General features: G+C 44.4%; 2 protein-coding genes across 8 annotated transcripts in view; one reads left to right on the forward strand and one right to left on the reverse strand.

Annotated features, from left to right (window-relative positions):
- DNAJB4 (DnaJ heat shock protein family (Hsp40) member B4) overlaps positions 1 to 5348 on the reverse strand; it is a 35629-nt gene extending 30281 nt beyond the window's left edge. Inside the window, exon 1 of the mRNA XM_066623829.1 lies at positions 5251 to 5348. The gene's annotated coding sequence lies outside the window, so the exon portion shown is untranslated. The remainder of the gene's footprint in view (positions 1 to 5250) is intronic.
- Positions 5349 to 5902: 554 nt separating this feature from the next.
- Positions 5903 to 20358, forward strand: part of FUBP1 (far upstream element binding protein 1) — a 43046-nt gene continuing 28590 nt past the window's right edge. For 5 of the 7 annotated variants that reach the window (XR_010794292.1, XR_010794291.1, XR_010794293.1 and 2 more), the window contains exons 1-4: positions 5903 to 6097; positions 9632 to 9722; positions 10596 to 10658; positions 11457 to 11498. Coding sequence is in view for 4 of the 7 variants with exons in the window: in XM_066623424.1 (XP_066479521.1) it covers positions 5993 to 6097; positions 9632 to 9722; positions 10596 to 10658; positions 11457 to 11498 (301 nt within the window). In the remaining 3 variants the exon portion in view is untranslated. The remainder of the gene's footprint in view (positions 6098 to 9631; positions 9723 to 10595; positions 10659 to 11456; positions 11499 to 20358) is intronic. The other 2 variants (XM_066623426.1, XM_066623427.1) reach the window with 1 other exon arrangement.

Genomic DNA, 20358 nt, shown 5'->3' on the forward strand with positions numbered 1-20358 from the left:
GGTTAGCAGACATAACGCCCCAATCTGTGTGAAAGGGTGGAAACATGACTTTTAATCTGCATTTCTAGTAGCAGTGGAAAATCTACCATAGATGTGCAGTCCTGGCATGCCTATATGTGTGGCCTAAGGTAGGGAGAAACAGCAGGCTTCATAGAAGGGAATGTGGTCCTTCTTGGTGCGACCGTGGAAATTGCCACAACCTAGTTAGCCTATAACAGGCTATATTTAGTTTTAGCTGAGATCTGGAGTGGCTAAATTAATGATTAGGGCACTGGTATCTCAAGATGCAAACCATGCTATTCCAGTGGGATTCTGAGCTGGAATGTTTCATTTGAATTTGAGACATGAAAACCTAAGGAATAAACTAGTATCTGTGGAAATCTGGAACATTGAATTCCCTGGACCAATGGGGGGGGGAGGAGCGAGTGCATGGTTTAACAAAGTGTAGCCTTCTTTGGCTGTGGATCTATGGCATCTTGCCATAGTCCTAGTCAAGTTACTGGTCTGGCTTTTATTCTCCAGGCAAGTAACTAGTACATGTTCCCAAATGCATGTCTTCAGCATGCCTTGAATTTGGAGAAAATAAACATAGATAAAATATTGACCATTTAACACACGACACTGGCACATGTAGTATACAAAAACAAAGGGGCAGTAAAACAGACGTATGGGACGTGGTAGTGTGGCGGGTTAAACCGCTGAGCTGATGAGCCTGTTGACTGCAAGATTGGCAGTTCATATCTGCACGATGGGGTGAGCTCCCTTTGCTTGTCTCAGCTCCTGCCAACCTAGCAGTTCAAAGCATGTAAAAATGTGAGCAGATAAATAGGTACTACCTCAATGGGAAGGTAATGGCGTTCTGTGTGCTTAGGCGTCCAGTCATGCTGGCCACATGACCACGGAAACAATCTACGGACAAATGCCAGCACTTTGACTTAGAAATGGAGATGAGCACCACCCCTAGAGTCGGACATGACTAGGCTTAACGCCAGGGATGACGACGACCTTTATCTTTAAAATAGATGTTCTACATCAGGTGTGCAGGATAGCGCTGCTGCCCTCTATTCTAAAATTTACTTTAATTTAATGCATTGTCTACATAAACAAAATGTCTTTCAGTTATTAAAAAGGGTTTAAATAGCCTACTATAGTCAAAGGTTGCCGCACTAGTACATTTGAAAATAAGAGTTTTATCAAGGTACTTTTGGGACCAAACTACCTATTAACCATATAACTGTATGATTAGTTTTTCAGTGGTGGGGTTCTTCTCCCCTCCTTATAAATCAAAGCCCTATGAGATGAAGGAACCTTGATGACTGGTAGAGGACTGGTAGATAAACCTGCATCTTTTCTTCCCATAGGAAAAGAGTAGAGACCATTGTGAGTAGATAAGTAACTGATTAGGAAAGGGTTAAAGAACCCCAAGACCCACCTTTTCGCTCTTTTACAACCCCTTCTTTTTCCTTAATGGTGCTGGTGGGAACAAACCTGCACAGCCACACAACTTGTAATTTATCCCTTACTTTCAAGAGTTCTCCCCCAACCAAAACGGTGGACCCTTTTAAGGCTACCCTGAACTTCCTAATGTTAGGGAAGTACTGTCTGAAAAGCAACAAACACAGTAGCTAATGATTTTGGTTAACCAGTTTTGTGCTTTTTTAAAAAAATACATTTTAAAGTTTTGGCTATAAACTGTAGCATGACTTGACTAAGACCACTAGAGGTCACTTCACTAAACAGAAACCAATCTTATCCAGTATTAGAAAGGTATGTAAAGTACTACATATTCCAAAATGTCAGTTTTGGCCGGATTCAGTTAGTGGATGAACCCAAAGTTCCTAAGTTCACTGTATATTTTCATAAGTTTTTCACCTCTTCTACAGAGCCCAGGGTGGTATATACAGTCCTTTTAGCATTTTAGCCTTAAAAAAAAATCTTGTAAACTTGCTTGGGCTGAGAGATAGTGATTGAGTCTAGGATCATCCAGTGAATCTTAGGGCTAAGTGCAGATTTGAACTGAGGTCTCTTTGATCCCTATTCAACACTAATCACCATATACCTTTATAACATAGGTAAAAAATACTCTTCTATTACAGTTCACCTACTTTCCACTATATAGTCTTTTAGATTAAAATATTAGTTTAGCAACATCAGCAGCATTGCTAGGCTTACAAGAATTCCTGCATATCAAACAAATTCCCTCTCCCATTGAGTTTCTTACTTTTATCAAAACCATAAAGGTTAGCGACTGTGATACACAACTCTTCCCAATTTTGGTCTCTGTCTCACACTGATACATCCTACTCCTTCTGTGGTAGACCTATGATTGCTCCCTGCTTCTTGTTCTTTTCCTGAAGCTCAGCTGACTGACAGTTTTCCAAGCAGACATGTTCTGTGAAACTTCCAGAGAAAACATTATGAATTGGGGGGGGGGGGTGTCTCTTATTCCTAGAGCCTGTGTGAGTCTATGTTCTAACACAAATAGCTGTGGGAGTGGCAGCTAAACTGCAAGCATATGTCTTGAACATCTACAATTTCAGAAAATGAAGACAGAATATGAGCAAGTGCTTTCCTATGCACTTGGACCAACAGACCTGCCGAGTTATTATTTTCATGTTTCAAGCAAACGTTACAATAAATTATCCCAGTTATCATTTCTCATAAGATGGATTTCTGATACTTAATTCCTAATAAGAGGAAGCCCAGCACTAAACCTTCCTTTGAAATGCCTTCAGATCCTAATCTACAATCTCTACTGTACTGAGGAAAAACTCATCTTAGGGAAAATGACACGATTTTGTAAGCACTTAAAGGTTTACAAATTTCTTGTGGAATAAAGCTTTGTGGTCTACATTCTAACAGATTCATGGTAGATATCTATACAAGGAAAAAAATATCAATCATGGTGTCAAATGGTCATGAAACACCTGTCACAAAGCTCAGAGTGTTTTGGTTCTTCCATCACTACCTACAGGTTGAGCCTCATTATTCATGTGGGTTCCATTCCAAGTACTCACGTGTCACGTGGATGGCAAAAAATGCACTATAGCAAATCAATTTAAAAAACAAAGTTTCTTTGCTTTAAAAATAGCCTTGCTGACCATTCTGATGTTAAGACAGAGTCATTAAGATGACACTCCAACAATTAGTCTCTCAAGTGCTTAGAAAGGCTTCACTCCCACCCCTCCTTTCACCAGTGCAAAGTGATCACCTTTCTTTCACGTGCTCAGGGGGAAGGGAGGGGTCCGCTGGAGAGAGAAGGATTGATGGATTGTCAGCCAGCTGCCCTCTCTCTCTCTCAATAAGGAGGCTGTTGTTAAAGGACTGTTCAGTTTTTAAACTGATTGAAGGGGTGCATTTTTCCCCTTCTCCAGGGATCAGCACATTCCTTCTCATTTGCAGGCACCACTCGTATTGAGTCAAATCTGTGTATAAATAGACTGGACCTGTATTTAAAAATCACACCCACGAGCTAACATTTGTCCATCCACAAGAACAGCTGTTCATTAAAAGACATTTTAAAAATTTAAATTCATCCTATCATAGCAACTTCTCCCAGCAGCCATTTGGTAGCATCTCTTTTTAGACAAGCCCTCTGGGAGAGGCAACCCTCTTTTCCCTTATTTTGCTATATAAACTACAGGTGTGCTACACTTGACAGGGATAGGTTCTCCAATCCCCATTGCTATGTGATTAGGTTGTTAAGTGAACATTCAGTCCAATCTAGTGCCTTTGTTGTGTAAACAGACACTCCCTGCCAGACACTAGCTGGCTGCACAGGCTACTGGAGAAAGATTGCCTCTGTAATCTGTAAAACAGATTGTTCTGTAAAAAAACACTCTGCTGAAGGCTATGATAGACCTGACTGCCTCTTTGTTGTGCTTTGACCACTGTCATATTTGCGCTCCATTGCTAAGCGGAAGGTTTTTAAGCAGCACATGCCTGCACCTGCCTATGTGAATCGCCCTGAGTCTGTATGACTGTCACAATGTGTTGGGAGAGTCAGTAAGAAAGGCAGTACACAAATGCTGTAATAATAATATTCATTATTAATATTATAAACCACTTTGTGAGGTTCCTAGTTAATAAGGAACAGAAAATACTTGCAACAACGACAACAAATACACACACACAACATGCTTTTTATTGTATGGTTGGTGAATTTTGTGAAACAGCCTCAGTAAACACAAGCTTCTATAAAGGAACCTCACACAGCCTCACATAAAGCAGGCACGCGCCTATAAGTCAATCTCACAGATAAGTCGAGAGAAGCTTTTGAACCAAAAGCATGGAATTTTCTGACCCTCAGATAAGTTTGGGGGGTATTAAAACTTAGGGGTGCATGAAATTCTTTAAAAATGACTTACCAGGAGTTGTTCTGAGGCAGCAGAAAAAGTCAAAAAAGAAAAAAATGACCCATTTTACCTTCTTTTCCAAATAGGAAGGGAGAAGAAGGTGCTTATGGGAGTTGTAGGCTTTGTGAGGAGTACATGCTGCACTTCCACAGCAGACACCCTACAGTTCTCATTAGCGCCTTCACTTCTCTCCCTGTTTAGAGAAGAAGCTAAAACGACTACTATTTTTCATTGCTGCCTCTGAGTAATTACTGGGGGTGAAATGACTCTGTTTTTCTCCCCCACGTCCCGCTTCTAAGCCCAGTCCCACCCCCACCTCACCCGTCGGCTGCTCCCAGAAGCCTCAGCCACCGCACTGACCCGCGTATAAGTCAACCAAGGTTTTCAGGGCTGATTTTGAAGTGTGAATTTTGACTTATACATGAGTATATGGGGCGGTGGGCAGGTGAGGCAGAGCCTCCCCACTGGAACCCTTCAAAAAGTGCCACCCCCTTGGGAGGCACGCAAACACTCTCAACCCACGCAGGTTGAGAGTGCTTGCGTGCCTCCCACGGGGACAGCACTTTTCAAAGGGCTCCAGTGAGGAGGCTCTGCCTCCCCTGCCCCCCCACCACACATCACTGTGCTGCAAAGCCCAGCCCAGCCCCAGCCAGTGCAGCAGCAGACCCTACAGAGCTCCCCACACCCCTGTGGGAGCTGCCCACAGCCCCCCCCCCCCAGGCAGCGAGTAGCAGGCCTTCTCTGGCCCAACGCCCCCCTGCCTGCCCCGCGGGGCGACTGGAGGAAGGGGGGCACACTCACAGCACCCACAGACCTGCCCTGGGGGGAGGGAGGAAACCGAGAAGTGCCTCCCCCCTCCCCTCGACGCCCTCTTCCCTGCAACGGACTCACTCACAAGCCTGAGACGACGGCAACTGCCGCAAACGCCACCACTCCCCGCCCTCCGCCGCCTGCTGTCCGAACCCTGGAACTGAAGGACCCATACAGGGAGAGCGCCTCAGCCAACTCTCGCGAGATGTGCCTTCATAGATCACGTCGCGCTCTCAAACAAACCGCGTTTATTTCTTCGCTCCCCTCACGCAACTCTCCGCCCGACTTGGAGCGTGGAAATCTCACGCTCTCTCGCCGAGACACTTCTCGCGAGAACTCCTTCTCCCCCTCCCGCTTGGAGCCTGAAATCTCGTTTGCCGAGGCACATCTCGCGAGAACTCCTTCGCCCCACCGCCTGGCTTAGCGTAGAAATCTCACATTGTTGTGCCAAGGCACCTGCCGTGAGAACTCCCCCCTTTGAAGCGTGAAAATCTCACAGACCTCTCGCGAGAACGCCTTCCCATCCCTATTAAAGCGTGGAAATCTCACGCTCTTTTGCCAAAGCAGCTCTCGCGAGAACACCTCCCCCCAGCTTGGAGTGTGGAAAATCTCACTCTTTTGCTCTCGCGAGAACCCCTTCCCCTCCCAGTTTCAAAGTTTCCCGTCCCTGGACTCCCGCGGCCTTTTCATCGAAATCTCGCGAGATTGGGCGTCCCGCTCCCCCGCCCTCCTCGTGGAACACGATGCGACGCAGGAATGTGAAAGCGTCCCGCCCGCCGCCATTTTCTTTCTTTCTTGGGAGGCAGGGAGCGCGGTAGGAGGCGGACATGGCGGACTACTCGACGGTGCCCCCCCCTTCTGGGGGCGCGCCCGGAGGAGGCGGCGGGGCGGTCAACGACGCCTTCAAAGACGCGCTGCAGCGGGCCCGGCAGGTGTGTATGAGGCGGCGCCGCTCCCGCGGCCCTCGAGGGCTGAGGCGGCCTCGCGCCTCGGCCCTGTCTGTCGCCTCACGCCGCGCGGAGACTGGGGCAGCTCCGTTGCGCCCGCTGGAAGTGGCGGGGAGGGAAGGGGGTGCTGAGATTTCAAGTGGTGTAGAGTCGGCTCTGCACTTGTCTACTCGCAAGTAAGGCCCATTATGGGCAGTGGGCTTCCTCCCAGGCTGGGATTGGAGCCTTGGACTGCAGTCTCAATGAGGAGGGGAGGCTCATCCTATTTAACTCGGTGAGATTCCTGGTGCCCGGGCTTGGGGTTGCTCTGCCAGCCCTTGTCTGGACGGAGCCCGCCCCTCCCCAGCATCCTTCCTCTCCACCTTGGCAGAGTGGCGGTGTCCTTCCAGCGTGCGCCCTTCCTCCGTGTACCCCTTGAAGCAGTAGGGCTGAGGGAGCGTGTTTGGTCCTCCACGCCCCAGTTAGGGCTCAGCCAGTCATCACCAGGCCTTTGTGAATATAGGATGCCCTCCTGTCCACACTTACTGGAGAGTAAGTCTCATTGACTATAAGTGGGCTTACTTCTGAGTAGATGTACATAGGGTTGGGCTCACAGTTTGCCCGGCTCCCTGTTGTGGCTTTTTGGATGACTAGCAGGCCGCTTTGTGCTTGAAGTTATTGGGGATTGGAAAGTCTGTAGCCATATAAAAGATATCCCTGATTTCACCACAGGAGCTCTGTAGCATCTGTTGGTGCTCAGTAACAGGAGGAAACTGTTCTCTTACAGTCTGCCCGCTTTCCCTCTGCAGCGCTTGCATACCTCTTTGGTAGCCCTTTTCCTTAAATGCTGCATTCTGTTAGCAGAATGTTTGTCGTTAGTAGAGTTGCTGTTCTTTCAGATTTATATGTTTTTAGTAACTGATCCAAATCTGATAATACGCAAATTGATAAGAAGAAACCAGCAGTTGCTGAGGGTTTGCAGCCAGCTCGCAGCCTTCTTCCCTGGTTTGCCAGCCCTGCAAGTAATTCAAATACAGACCTGCTTTCTTCAAACGTTATTCAGTTCTTTTTCAAGTACACCTAAAAATCCTGACAAGTACCCCAGGTTGGGAACCACTGCTCTGTAGGCTTGCTTCTCTCCTATTTTTTTTGGCTGCTATTGTTTGTTGTACTTTATATGTTCCTTTGGGTATAGTGTTCCTTTTTAAATCTCTTTTTCATCATCCTTTGAGTTGGTGAGATAAGAGCAGTTTCTAAATCTCCCCTCTTTGCTGTTTGAAGTATAGGAAGAGTACTTTGCAGTTGGTTCTAGCATAAATATGTTTGTAAGACTTATATTCATGATCCCTATGTAGTTTGGCCCTGGTTTGGTAAATTAGCTGCCTGTTTGTTGTGGGAGTATTTGCTGCCATTACAGTAAAGCTACTTGGCCTTGTATTTTGTTATCTGAAGCCTGGTTTCCTAGTAACTTGTTTTAGACCAGTTAGAGATACCCTCAGACTTGGTATCTAACTTCACGCACATGTAAGTTAATTCTTGCTTCAAAAAATTAAAGTTAGGGTAATCTTTAAGAATGCCTTGAATTCAATAGTTAAGCTGTTGAAGTCAACTCCTATGGAACTGTACTGCAGAGTTTTTTTGAGAAATGCCATATCAGTTGAAAAAAAGGTCTGATCTTGCAGTATAAGGAGCATAATGCTCTCTTTGTTTTTGGTTGAGAGCAAGAGTAGGTCTGAATACAGTGGGTTGTGGAATTGAACTGAGAAGGGCAAAATAATTCATACTGTGAGAAATTCTCTTGGACAAATGGCTCATGCTGCTGCCAGCAGCTTTTTTCCGCCAGTTTCTTGTCTAATTTTGTATAAAGGACAGAATTTCTTTTTCTACACCATTGGAAATGGTGTATTTTTAAAGTTAAATAGCAACCATGGAGCAGGGACCAATTAGGGTTAAGACTGCAGTGGGCATTGCATTGGAATTGGCATGGGATTAGCTCTTTCCTGCTAATGTTTTCTCCTCCCACTCCACTTTATGGTTTGTGACAAACTAGTTTTTGAATATGACTTTGAAGATCAGGTATTAAAAAGTTTCCTAAACCACCTGCAACCATAAAGCTTGACTGCATAACACGAAACCATGTTTCGATGGTGTTTGTTTTGCTTTTTAGAGTGGTTTTTTGAGCCACTCTAGTTGTATTTCACTTTGACTGACTGTGATGTTAAAGATTACACTCCAAAACACAATTTGGAATTGTAGTAGGTAGGTGCCTTGTTGGTTCAATTGAATGCAGGATTTTCTTCTAGATAAATATGCTTTAGGATCCTGTTTTTAAAGTGGGAGTAGGGACATTATTGTTATTGTTATTAAGCAGTATTTATATACTGCTTTTCAACAAAAAGTTCACAAAGTGGTTTACAGAGAAAAATCACGTAACTAATGGAATTCTGAAAGTTCCTTGAAATTAAATTAGCTGCTGCCTTTTGAAAGTATATAGCAAGTGGTATATAGGAAGTGGTATATAGCAAGTAGATCTGTGGTTGTGCTTTTTACCTACTACTAATAATGTCCTGGGATACTGTGTGATGCTACCATGTTTAGTTGCTGCCTGTCTGGTATGATTCCTCTCTCCGCCCTCCTGGGCCAAAGTGAATGGGTAATGGTAAACTCCAAGACAGCTAACATAGTACTTTCAGTGGTAGGTGATGTGGTAACACATCAGATGACTGACATCTGGAATCAGTGGATGTGGGGAGGATTCAGGGAACAAGTTCACTGTTTTACCTAATTATTTCAGAAGAATAATTGGTAGTTTGCTATCTGCTGCCCATCTGTGTTGTGGGATTCTGTGAAGAGAGTGTGTGTGTGTGTGTGTGTGTATGTATGTATAAGTATATACAGGCAGGCCCCTATATCTGTGGGAGATCCATTCCAGGGGCCCCACCACAGATATGCAGGAGCCCTGTTTCCTCGCCTCCTGCACAGGCCCCCATGCACCCATTAGTGTAGGTATGGTGTTCAGTATAGTGATCCTTATAAGGCAAAAATTTGCTTCCTTATATAGGTCACTGTATAGTCACTTCAGGCCAGCTGCAATCAGCCTGAATGCAATTAACTTCCTGCTTCCTGTTAATGTCGATTGAGTCTTTTCAAGCATTCAGGCTGCTGGCAGCCTCCTTGTTCATAGCTATAAGCTTGAATGCTTATAGAAGCCTATATAAGGAAAAATATATTTACCTCAGTAAGAATCTAAGCTATGTTAATGGGCACACGGGGGCCTGTGGGTAATTGAATCTGTGGGTATGGGGTCTTACCTTTATTGTAGTCATTCAACCTGATTTAAGTTTGTGCATACATTGTTGAAGGTTGTGTAAATAGTTAGCCAGAGTAACCTTTCAGTGAATCTTGTTGTTTAACATGTTCTTAATTTGATGTAAGATGGCTTTTCCAGCAAAAAGAAACTACTTGTTTTCTACAATAACTTTTATTTTTATTGAGTATATGCAGTGGAAAGTGAGAATATTACTATTTACCTTTTTTCAGATTGCGGCAAAAATTGGAAATGAATCGGGGACATCGGTGAATTCAAACGATTACAGTTATGGAGGACAAAAAAGACCTCTGGAAGACGGAGGTATGCTGTTAATAAGTACATAAGAAGCTAATCTATTCCATTTTCGAAATTATAAACTTTGGTGAAAGGGTGTGTGTGAAGTGTGCGTTATATTTTTCTTAAGTACGTACATAATTTATGATTAGAAAACGGAATAGTCCATCTTAATAAATCTGAACAACATGACCATTAGATACAACTGTTTTGAAGTTTGTAGCGTTTGAGATCACATTTGCTATTCAGCGGATAGCAGTAATTTTTAATTTAAAAAAATCAGTACTAAGGTAGGTGAAAGATATATTATTTAAAATTCATTTTTATAGGTATGTTAAAACTTGATTTGTATCCTAGGATTAACAACTTCTATAGTCATTAAAATTATGTTTATATACGTGTTTATAATTTTCAAACAAGACGGTTTGTCGTATGTAGAATAAATATACAACTTGCATCTTGCAGGTGCAGCATATTTTTAAACGTAATGAATTTCGTGAAAAGATGAGCATTAAAACTAGATTTGGAGAAAATGTTTTATTTTAACTTGCTTGGAAAGTGAAAAATCGTGCTATAATTTTGTAGTTCTAAACTACTGAACTGTGTAGCAAGTTGTGTTTTTTTAAACCACTTTGAGCTTAACCAGGTTTGATATATTTATCTTCTAAAAGTACTATATAATTTAAAATTCATGAAGAAAATTGTCTGATCTTGGGGAAGTGTGTAGGTTTTGAAGCATTATGATTTAGTTTACAGAAAATTTTGAAGGCTCTTGACAAGGAGTACTTGTGTACTTTATTAAAGTGCCTTTTTATTAATAGTGAGGTTTTTAATATTCAAAAATGAGCTAATGATGCTTCAAATGATGTATGTAATGTATTCTTTTTATTTTATGTGTAGATGGCTCTTGGACAAGTCCGAGCAGTACAACACACTGGGAGGGAATGCCCTCTCCTTTTAAAGGCAGGAATTTTTATTTATTACCTGTGTTTAGTATGTAAACGTGAAATGAACTAGTGGATCTTTTGAAATTGATGACACAAATATTTCTTGGAATATGTGTCTGACTTTTGCTGCACTTAATCATGATGGTTCATCATATATTCCTGAATATGGGGTGGGAAGGAAACATTTGAAGTAATTTTTATCAGATATCGGTTATCTACGACTTTCACTCATACTAAACGGATTTGAATGGTAGTGGTGTTGAATCTGCTGTTTTGAAGTCTTATGCCATGAGATTTTCAGTATATGGCTAGGAAGTCTCTACGACAGTTCCCAGATGAGATTGTATTGCTATGTGTTGGTTGAACCTTAAATTTTGATTTTCTATTTAGTATTGTGGTTGTTGTCAGACATAATTGTTAAATGATTCTTTCTCACAATGGTGGTCTTTTCAGTTTTTGTTACAGAAGCATCATTAGCTTTAGTGTCAAATTACTAATAATGCAATTCAATGTTTGTTAGTTATGTTTAGTGTCTGGATATCTGTAATAGTGTGTTTAAACCTGTGTGCCTTATTAAACCATTGATCATGTTATCTGATAAATGGAAGTATTATGCATTTTTTCCCTTTGACTATACTAACCAAGCGCTAAACACATAAGATTTTTCTTTGTTTAGATGATCTATGCCCTGAAATTTCAAAAACTTGCTAAAATGCATTGGACAAGTTGCATTTTGCACTGCTGGAACAGCCATTTATTTAAGTTGCTTATATTCATGATAAAAAAAAATTTAAAAAACATCTTAATTTTGCAGATCAACCAGAGCCTAAGAAAGTTGCTCCTCCAAATAATGATTGTGAGTATTTTATTTATTGTAAATTCTTCACCATACTTTTCAAAGCCAGTGTTTAAAGCCTTATTCTGCAGTCAATGTCTGCACACCATTGCATTTGTTTATAGAAGATATATGCATACATCAGAGCTGCTGAATATTTTCCTCCTTAGCAGTTACTACCTTTGCATTACAGATCAGTTCTGAATCCAACAATTTTATGTTAAGTTGTGCTCATGGATTTTGTTTGAGGTGGGGTCAAAAATACTTAGATGGATGGATCTTGCTACATAGTGATTTGGATCAGATTCAATACATGCTTTTAAAAAGCAGAATCTTTATTTCATATCACTGGTTACTGCCTCACAATTTTTACCCTTGCTCCAAGTTCATAGTAAGTATGGAATGAAACAGGTTCCATGCAGCAGAAGTAAAAGAGGTAGCGAGCACAATACTTTCTAATCATAGGACTCAGGTGCATAGCACCTGAGCATTAAAGTGCACTTGAGAATTGAAGTGGCCTCCAAGTCTGAGTGGGCACAAGAGAAATTTTAAATCAAATTCTCTAGTGCAGTAGTTCACTTGTTGCATTGTGAAACCTATGCACAGGCAAATCTTGGAAGTAAGGCTTTTGCAGCAGTGTTTCTAGACTTGTCGATTTAGAAGTATGTCTGTGTTCAGTGGGACGTACAAGAAAATGTTTATAGGATTACAGTTTTAGGCTAGTAGGATACTGGGGCCGCATGTGGTACTTTCATAGGGTTGTCCCACTTAGCATGGAACTGCTCTACAAATGCTGCAGGTGATTTCATTATAGTGCAGTGGTTCCCAAACTGGTGGGTCATGACCCACCAGTCAGGGAAACACTCTGCTGTGGCCTGGGCACAGGGGGGAATGGCAGCAATGGGATCCCCAGGATTGTGCTACTCCTAGGGCTGATTGGGGTGTGTTTTTTTAACTACCATGGCTCTGGCCTCCAGGGGGAGTGGGGGGTCACACGGAGGCCTCTGCAGGACTCCCCAAGCCTCTGTAGGTGTAAAAAATAAAATCGGAAATGACTTCTGGTTGTGAAACCGAAAGTGGTTTCCAGTCGTGTTTTTACAGCCCTGCAGAGTCTTGGGGAGCTCTGCAGAGGGTCCCACAGGGCTCCCCACACCCCCCAGAGGCTGGAGTTAGGTAAGGTAAGCTTAAAAAAAACCCCAGTCAGCTGCAGCAGCATTGGAGTTCTGGGGATCGAGTTGCTGCCATTCCCCGCTCCTGCACAGTCTTAAGTGGTTCCCGCCTTCTGAGGAGTACTTTAGGAACCACTGTTCTAGTGTGTAGATATCAGTTGTTATCCTACAATTGGGAAAGAGGTGTAATCTTCATAGCAAATGGGTACACTGTGGTGGCTCTGCATATGAAGTGCATTGTTTCCTTCTTAAAATAATAGCTCTTAAAATAGAAAGGTGTGTGAAAGAGCCACAAGGGCAATTATCATAATGCAGGTTTGCATACATATATAGTACAGTGGTGCCTCGCATAACGAAATTAATCCGTTCCGTGAGTCCTTTCGTTATGTGAGTTTTTCGTTTTGCGAAGCGCGTTTTCCCATAGGAATGCATTGAAATTTAATTAATGCGTTCCTATGGGCAAGAAAAGTCAGAACAAAGTCCAATTTGGTTTACAAAGTGTTTATTAAGTGCTCTTTAAAGGCATACATACTGTACAGGGGATTTCAAAAAGGGGGGATGCTGAGTGGGGAGCTTGAAGGCTGTAATCCTGTGCACACTTTCCTGGGAGTAAGCACAATGGGACTTACTTCTGAGGAGACACGCACAGGATTGTGATCTAAGCTGGGGAGGACAGAGCAGCTGCACTCAATTGCTTGCTTTTGCTGTGATCATGGGGGGAAACGTGAAGGAAATGGGGCAGTGAGAGGGTGAATGAGCGATGGGGGGATGCTGAGTGGGGAGTTTGAAGGCTGTAATCCTGTGCAAACTTTCCTGGGAGCAAGCATAATGGGACTTACTTACATAAAGATCTTCCCCTTACTAGGGTGGACAGGATCATAAACTGACATGAAGATCCGCCCCTTACTAGGGTGAACGGGATCATAAACTGACATGAAGGTCCGCCCCTTACTAGGGTGAACGGGATCATAAACTGGCATGAAGATCCCCCCTAAGTCAAACCAAAAAAAAAAATTCGTCTTGCGAAGCAAGGGTCATAAAAATTCGTTGTGCGAGTTACCAAACTTCGCAAAAGGCTTTCGTTCTGCGAGTTTTTCGCTGCGCGGCGCATTTGTTATGCGAGGTGCCACTGTGCTTGATTCTTAAAATAGTGGTACTTGGTAGCCTGGAGGATGTTTGCCACTGAGTATTACGTGTAGTTAATTACAGACTTGTTCTGTCACAATTTTTCAGCTGCTTGAGGGCTTTCTCATAATGCTAATAACATGAGAAGCCATTATATTCTGTAGGTTTAGTGAGGAGACTTGCCAGTCTTATTTTTCTGTTGGGTCCTACTTTTTTGACCGATAAATCATTTTATTCAATTCTAACATCTTTCTGAATTTCAGTATCTAGGGCAGTGCTTTTCAACCTTTTCCATCTTATGGCACACTGACAAGGCACTAAAATGGTCAAGGCCACCAGGTTTTTGACAATTGACAAGGCACACCATGCTGCCAGTGGGGGCTCACATCTCCCATTGGCCCTGTTAATAAATGACCTTCCCCCAAATTCCTGTGGCACACCTGTGGACCACTTGCAGCACACCAGTGTGCCACGGCACAGTGGTTGAAAATGGTTGATTTAGGATAAAAAAGATTATGGCTGGATTTACATAATATGTTGCTGGTTTTATACCTGTGGTTAGTTACCTGAGTTTGGGAGAGGACACATATTTTAAACAATTTCTGTCTCTGGGTAGAAAACAGAAAAGGAGAACCTTTACGCATAGGAAAAGCTACTAAAAATGGCAGTAGCAAAATGTCCAAGTAGTAATGGATCTCTATGGTCAATCAGTGCTTTGTGGAATCTACCCTTAGTGGTCTTAGTTGGGTTATTTAGTAAGTACAATTAAATAAGTATAACTGATTATGGATTAATATATGGTCAGATAATTTTAAATGTTGGGTTTTTTAATTATTTGCTTCCCAATGTGCTCATTGCGCCATGTTGATAATAGCCATTTATTTATTTGATTGATTGATTGATTGATTTGTATTCTGCCTTTCTCCTTGAAGGGCACCCAAGGCAGCTAACAATCAAGTTAAAATGCAAGGCAACAAACATTAAAAATACAAAACACTTAAAAACAATTAAAACAAGATAAAATACATAGCAGATTAAAAGCACGCAGTAAAAGACATAATTTATAAATTTATAAAAACAGCCCTTACAGTGCCTCGAAGGCTTTCCTGAATAAAAAAGTCTTCAGGCCCCATCGGAACGTTAATAATGAGGAAGCTGCTCTCAATTCAAAGGGGAAGGAATTCCATAGTGCTGGTTCCACCATCAAAAAGACCCTGTTACTGGCCGCCATTCCCTTCACCACTCTTGATGACGGCGCAACTAACAGGGCCCCTGTTGTGATGACCTTAGAGAACGGACCGGATTATACGGAAGAAGGCGGTCTCTCAAATATGCTGGTCCCAAGCCGTTTAGGGCTTTAAAGGTCATAACCAGCACGTTGAATTCAGTCTGGGAACGATTGGGCAGCCAGTGCAGTTGCTGGAGTAGCAGCATGACAGAGTCAAACCACCGACCCCCAGCAACTACCCGAGCTGTCGCATTTTGCACTAGTTGTAGCTTCTGGACCATCCTCAGGGGCAGCCCCACATAGAGCGCATTACAATAATCTAATCTTCATGTCACTATGGCATGGACCACCGTGGCCAGATCCGCCCGAGACAGGTATGGCCACAGCTGGCGCACCAACCAGAGCTGGGCAAAGGCACCCCTGGCCACATTCGACACCTGGACATCCAGGAGGAGCTGCGAGTCCAGGGGAAACCCCAAGCTGCGAACCTGCTCTTTCAGGGGGAGTGCAACCCCATTCAGAGCAGGGCGATAGTCCAGCACCCGCATCGTGGATTTCTGCACCAGGAAGACCTCTGTCTTGTCCGGATTTAATCTCAGCTTGTTTGCCCTCATCCAGATCCCAACTGCCTCCAGGCAATGCTCCAGGACAGAGACAGCCACCCTGGAGTCAGGTGGAAAGGAGAGATAGAGCTGAGTGTCAACAGTATACTGATGGCACCCAACTCCAAATCCCCGGATGACCTCTCCCAGCGGTTTCATGTAGATGTTAAACAACATGGGGGACAATATAGAACTCTGTGGCACCCCATATCTCAAGGGCCAGGGTGCCGAACTGGAGTCCCCTAATACCACCATCTGGGACCTGTCAGCCAAGAAGGACCAGAACCACTGCAAAGCAGTGCCCCCGATCCCCACCTCAGCCAACCGTCCCAGAAGGACACTGTGGTCAATGGTGTCGAAAGCCGCTGAGAAGTCCTGAAGGACTAGCAAGGATGCACTCCATCTGTCCAGCCCTCAGCGTAAGTCATCCACTAAGGTGACTAAGGCAGTCTCTGTCCCGAAGCCAGGCCTGAAGACAGATTGAAAGGGATCCAGATAATCCGCTTCATCCAGGATCCTCTGGAGCCGAGACGCCACCACCTGCTCGATCACTTTGCCCAGAAATGGGAGGTTCGAGACTGGCTGATAATTATCCAACATAGAGGGGTCCAGAGAGGGCTTTTTCAGGAGGGGGCGAACCACTGCTTGCTTTAATGCCAGAGGCATCGCCCCCTCCCTCAAAGATGAATTTACTACCTTCTCTGTCCACTCAGCCAGTCCCTCCCGGGCAGATCTAACCAGCCATGCTGGGCACGGGTCCAGCAGGCAGGCGGATGGCCTCACACTCAAAAGGATCATGTCCACATCCTCAGGTTCTACAAGCTGAAAAGAATCCCACAAAACAGGATTGACAGGTGCCACGGGGGCATCACTAGACATTGTTCAACATGGAGTCCAAGTCGTGGCAAATCTGAGCGATTTTATCCACAAAGTGCCTGGCAAAGATGTTATAGTGGACCTCCGTGTGGTCCTCCTGATCCACTGATGGGGTCTGATGGAGGAGACCCTGCAACAAATGGAACGCTTCTTCTGGCTGGCTATGTGAACGCGATAGTGGCAGAAAAGAAGCGCTTTGCTGCCACTATCGCCACAGAGTAGGCCCTGTAGTGGGCTTTAGCCTGTGTCTGATAGGATCTGTCACGAGTCTTCCTCCACCGTCACTCAAGACGCCAACCCTGCCGCTTCATCATTCGAAGCTCCTCAGTAAATCAAGGAGCCACTTTGACTCTGCTGGCTGGAAGGTGCTGCTCAGGAACAATCTCATCCACAGCCCTCGCCATCTCTGTGTTCCAGAGATCAACCAGAGCCTCAGTCGCTGGCCTTAGCAGCAGGAAAATCCTCCAGAGCCCTCAGGAAACCATTCGGATCCATCAGTCTATGGGGGCAAACCATACAATAAGGTGCTCCGCCTCTGTGGAGACAGGAGGCCACAACAAGTCTAAACCTTACCAGGAAGTGATCTGTCCATGACAACAGAGTGATGTTGATCTCCTCCACATCCAGATCACCATCCCTTTGCCCAGACAAAAACACCAGGTCTAGCATGTGTCCAACCTCATGGGTTGGGGTAAAGATCTTTTGTGACAGGCCCATGGTTGCCATGGCAGCCATGAAATCCTGAGCTGCGCCTACCTCTGGGGCCTCAGCGTGCACATTGAAGTCCCCCAACACCAGTGGGCTGGGGGCCTCCAATGCAACGTCCGAGATCAACCCAGTCAGCTCAGGTAGGGAGACTGCTGGGCAACAAGGCGGACGTTATACCAACAGAATCCCAATCCTGTCCCGCCCTTCCAACGAGATATATAGACACTCAAACCCAGTGAGTTGCCGGACAGGACTCCTGGCAAGGGAGATGGAATCCCAGTAGACTATTGTGACTCCCCCTCCCTGCAGTTGTGGCTGCTGCACTACACGGAAACCTGGAGGACAAAGCTGGGAAAGGTTCACTCCTCCTGCTTCATCCAACCAGGTCTCCGTAATACAAGCCAGATCAGCACCCCCACCCAGGATTAAATCCTGGATGAGACAGGTTTTATTGTTGACTGATCTGGCATGTAAGAGCAGCAGTTTCAAACCCAGGGCACTACTGCCAAGGCCCCCAGTTGTCAGAGAGCTGGAGGGAAGGCTGGAAAGAGGGACAATCTGTCTACGATGGACCCTCCTTACCCTGGAACAGCCAGCCCTCGCTCCACCACCATATCTTCCATGGCCCGTCACTCTGTTGTTGGTGGCACTATTCCCCTCCCCATAGCTCCCCTCAGAACTTACCTGCGAGGCCCGCCCTAAAAGCCACTTTAACAATGCACCGGCTCAGATTAAAAATTTGACACTAGAAAAGTCCACACCTGCAGTTAAAAGCCAGAGATTTGGGGGGGGGGGTGAGGAAAGGCCCTAGTCTGCAAGGTCCAACAACCCACTCCCAAAACCACCTCCCTTGTCCAATCCAGTCCCGATAGCAGTGCACCAAATCATTCCCCACCCCTCTCTCACAGAGGTGCAATCTCACCCATCTTCTAGCTCCCCTCTCTCACAGGGGCAGCCCTACTCATCTCTTACTCTTGCATCAGGATTTGAATATAAGACAAGGGAGGGGGGCACTAACCCATAACATTCCCCGAAAGGTGCTGACCAAGCCAAGAACAGGGCAATGTTGGATGCAAGTAATAGAATGCTAGCTGCGTCCACCGTGGTTCTTCAATCAGGCTGCTATAGAGTCTCTTACTATCGTCTAAGATGTTATTCTATCATCCCCAGCAGACGGTCATATAGGAGGAAGAGAGATATTACTGCTGCTCTACTCAGCACTGGACAGCTTACAGTTCCATTTTCAAACTTAATGCAAACCCGATATCTTCTAACATCCCCTGACCGATGCCTCACACTTGTGCAGCTAGACACTACACAAGGGGAAAGGATGTTGGGCTGTCACTGCTGATCTGGAGCATTAAGTGGTCTGAGGTTGCAGTCCACAGCAATGAATCTTCCAGGCTCCTAGGTCTTGATCCACTATGCGAAGAGCCACGGGCAAAGAGCCCTTTGGCTCGCACCACAGCTCACATCTCTGGCAAGCCAGAGGCCCCTTGTAGGCTCACCTGAAGGGAAAGAGCAATGGGGCCTTCAGAGCTGCTGCTGCTTTCCAGCACAAGTGTTCCCAAGGTTCAGGCTCCGCCCCACACCCCTCAGCTGGCAGCCTGACTCAGCAAACTGAGTCAGCTGGGTCTTAGAGGCCCCTTGTAGGCTCACCTGAAGGGAAAGAGCAATGGGGCCTTCAGAGCTGCTGCTCCTTTCTAGCACAGATGTTCCCAAGGTCCCTATCCCTTAGCTTTGAATGTGTTTTACAATGCTGGGATGGTGAAAAAAGCTCATTGAGCGGCTAGTTTCTGTATTTGCACTTGGAGTCACACATTACTGACAGTCTCCCAACATGAGAGTATTGAATGCCACCTGTGGTGGGGATAGGAAGCACAGGAAACAGAGTGTGATCTGTGTAAACAAGCTTTGCTTATGTGCATTAAAGTTTTATATTGTCCCACTGTATATTGTAATAACTTTTATTACACATCTCCTACATTAAGAGTTAGGAAGGCTGGAAAGGACAGTTTTTCTGAGTTTGTACCTTAAATTCTTTTTCTGATTGTGGAAAAAATGCTGTTTCTGCAAAGAGTTGCAGGTGGATTTTTGCCACTCTTCTTTTTCTGTGTAGTCTTTTTCTTACATGTATTAACAGATAAATATAACATTACCTAAAAGAGCCATATCACATTTATACAAAAAAGACATTATATAATGGGAAAATGACAGTATTATACATTTTAAACGGCAACAAAAATAGAAAAATGACATTATAATACATTTTAAAAGGCAACAAAAACAAACAAGGAAAAATAGAATTTGTAAGATATAAAGCAGGCGTGGAGCAGTAAATTCTAATAATTTATCACTTCCTAACAAACTCAGTAAAAATGTTATATATCATTGAAAGCCCTATCTTGTTTAATCCTTCAATAATTTCTTGTTATTTTATAATCAACTTATCAGTTATTTTTCTTGTTGCCATCCAAATGTTTTGAAGTCTATTTCCAGTATCAGCTCATAAAATCCACTTATCATTGCATCATTTAATTCCTTCCTGCGCAGAAAGTCAATTAGTGGCTTCCAATTATTAATAACAGAACTTAATGTCTTCTCTTTAAGTAAAGTCATAAGTTTGTCCATTTCTGCTAAGTCCTAAAGCTTTATCCACCATTCTTCAAAAGAAAGCACTTCTGGAACTTTCCAGTACTGTGCATATGATACCCTCGTCTCAGTTGTCATATATAAAACTAGTTTTCAAGCCCTTTTGTACCTGATTCTGCAGTATACCTAACAGAAAAGCTTCTGGTTTCATTTATAGGTTTACATTCAGAACCAACTGTTTCTTATGTATAGGCAACCCAGTCCTATGCTTCCCAGCACCCAGGGCTACAGTGGTGCCAAAATGGCTACAGCTGTATCCCATGGGGCTGGGAAGCAGCACGGGGTCTATTCAGGGTATGGGGGCTTATGTTCCCTTACCCAATGTAGTCCGGAGGCCACCCTGATGGGTTTCCTTGGATCTGCGCCCACGATTGAACCAAAGGCAGATTCAAGAAGACTTGTGTTGGGTCTCCTGGGCTGGGGGGGGGGGGGGTTTGGATATGGCAGCAGAGCCTGCTGCCATCTCTGCCTCCTCCATCCTACTCCACCCCAGAACACCTCCCCCCTCCCAAATTTACTGT

Source organism: Tiliqua scincoides, chromosome 4, assembly GCF_035046505.1.
Source record: "Tiliqua scincoides isolate rTilSci1 chromosome 4, rTilSci1.hap2, whole genome shotgun sequence".
Classification (NCBI taxonomy): domain Eukaryota; kingdom Metazoa; phylum Chordata; class Lepidosauria; order Squamata; family Scincidae; genus Tiliqua; species Tiliqua scincoides.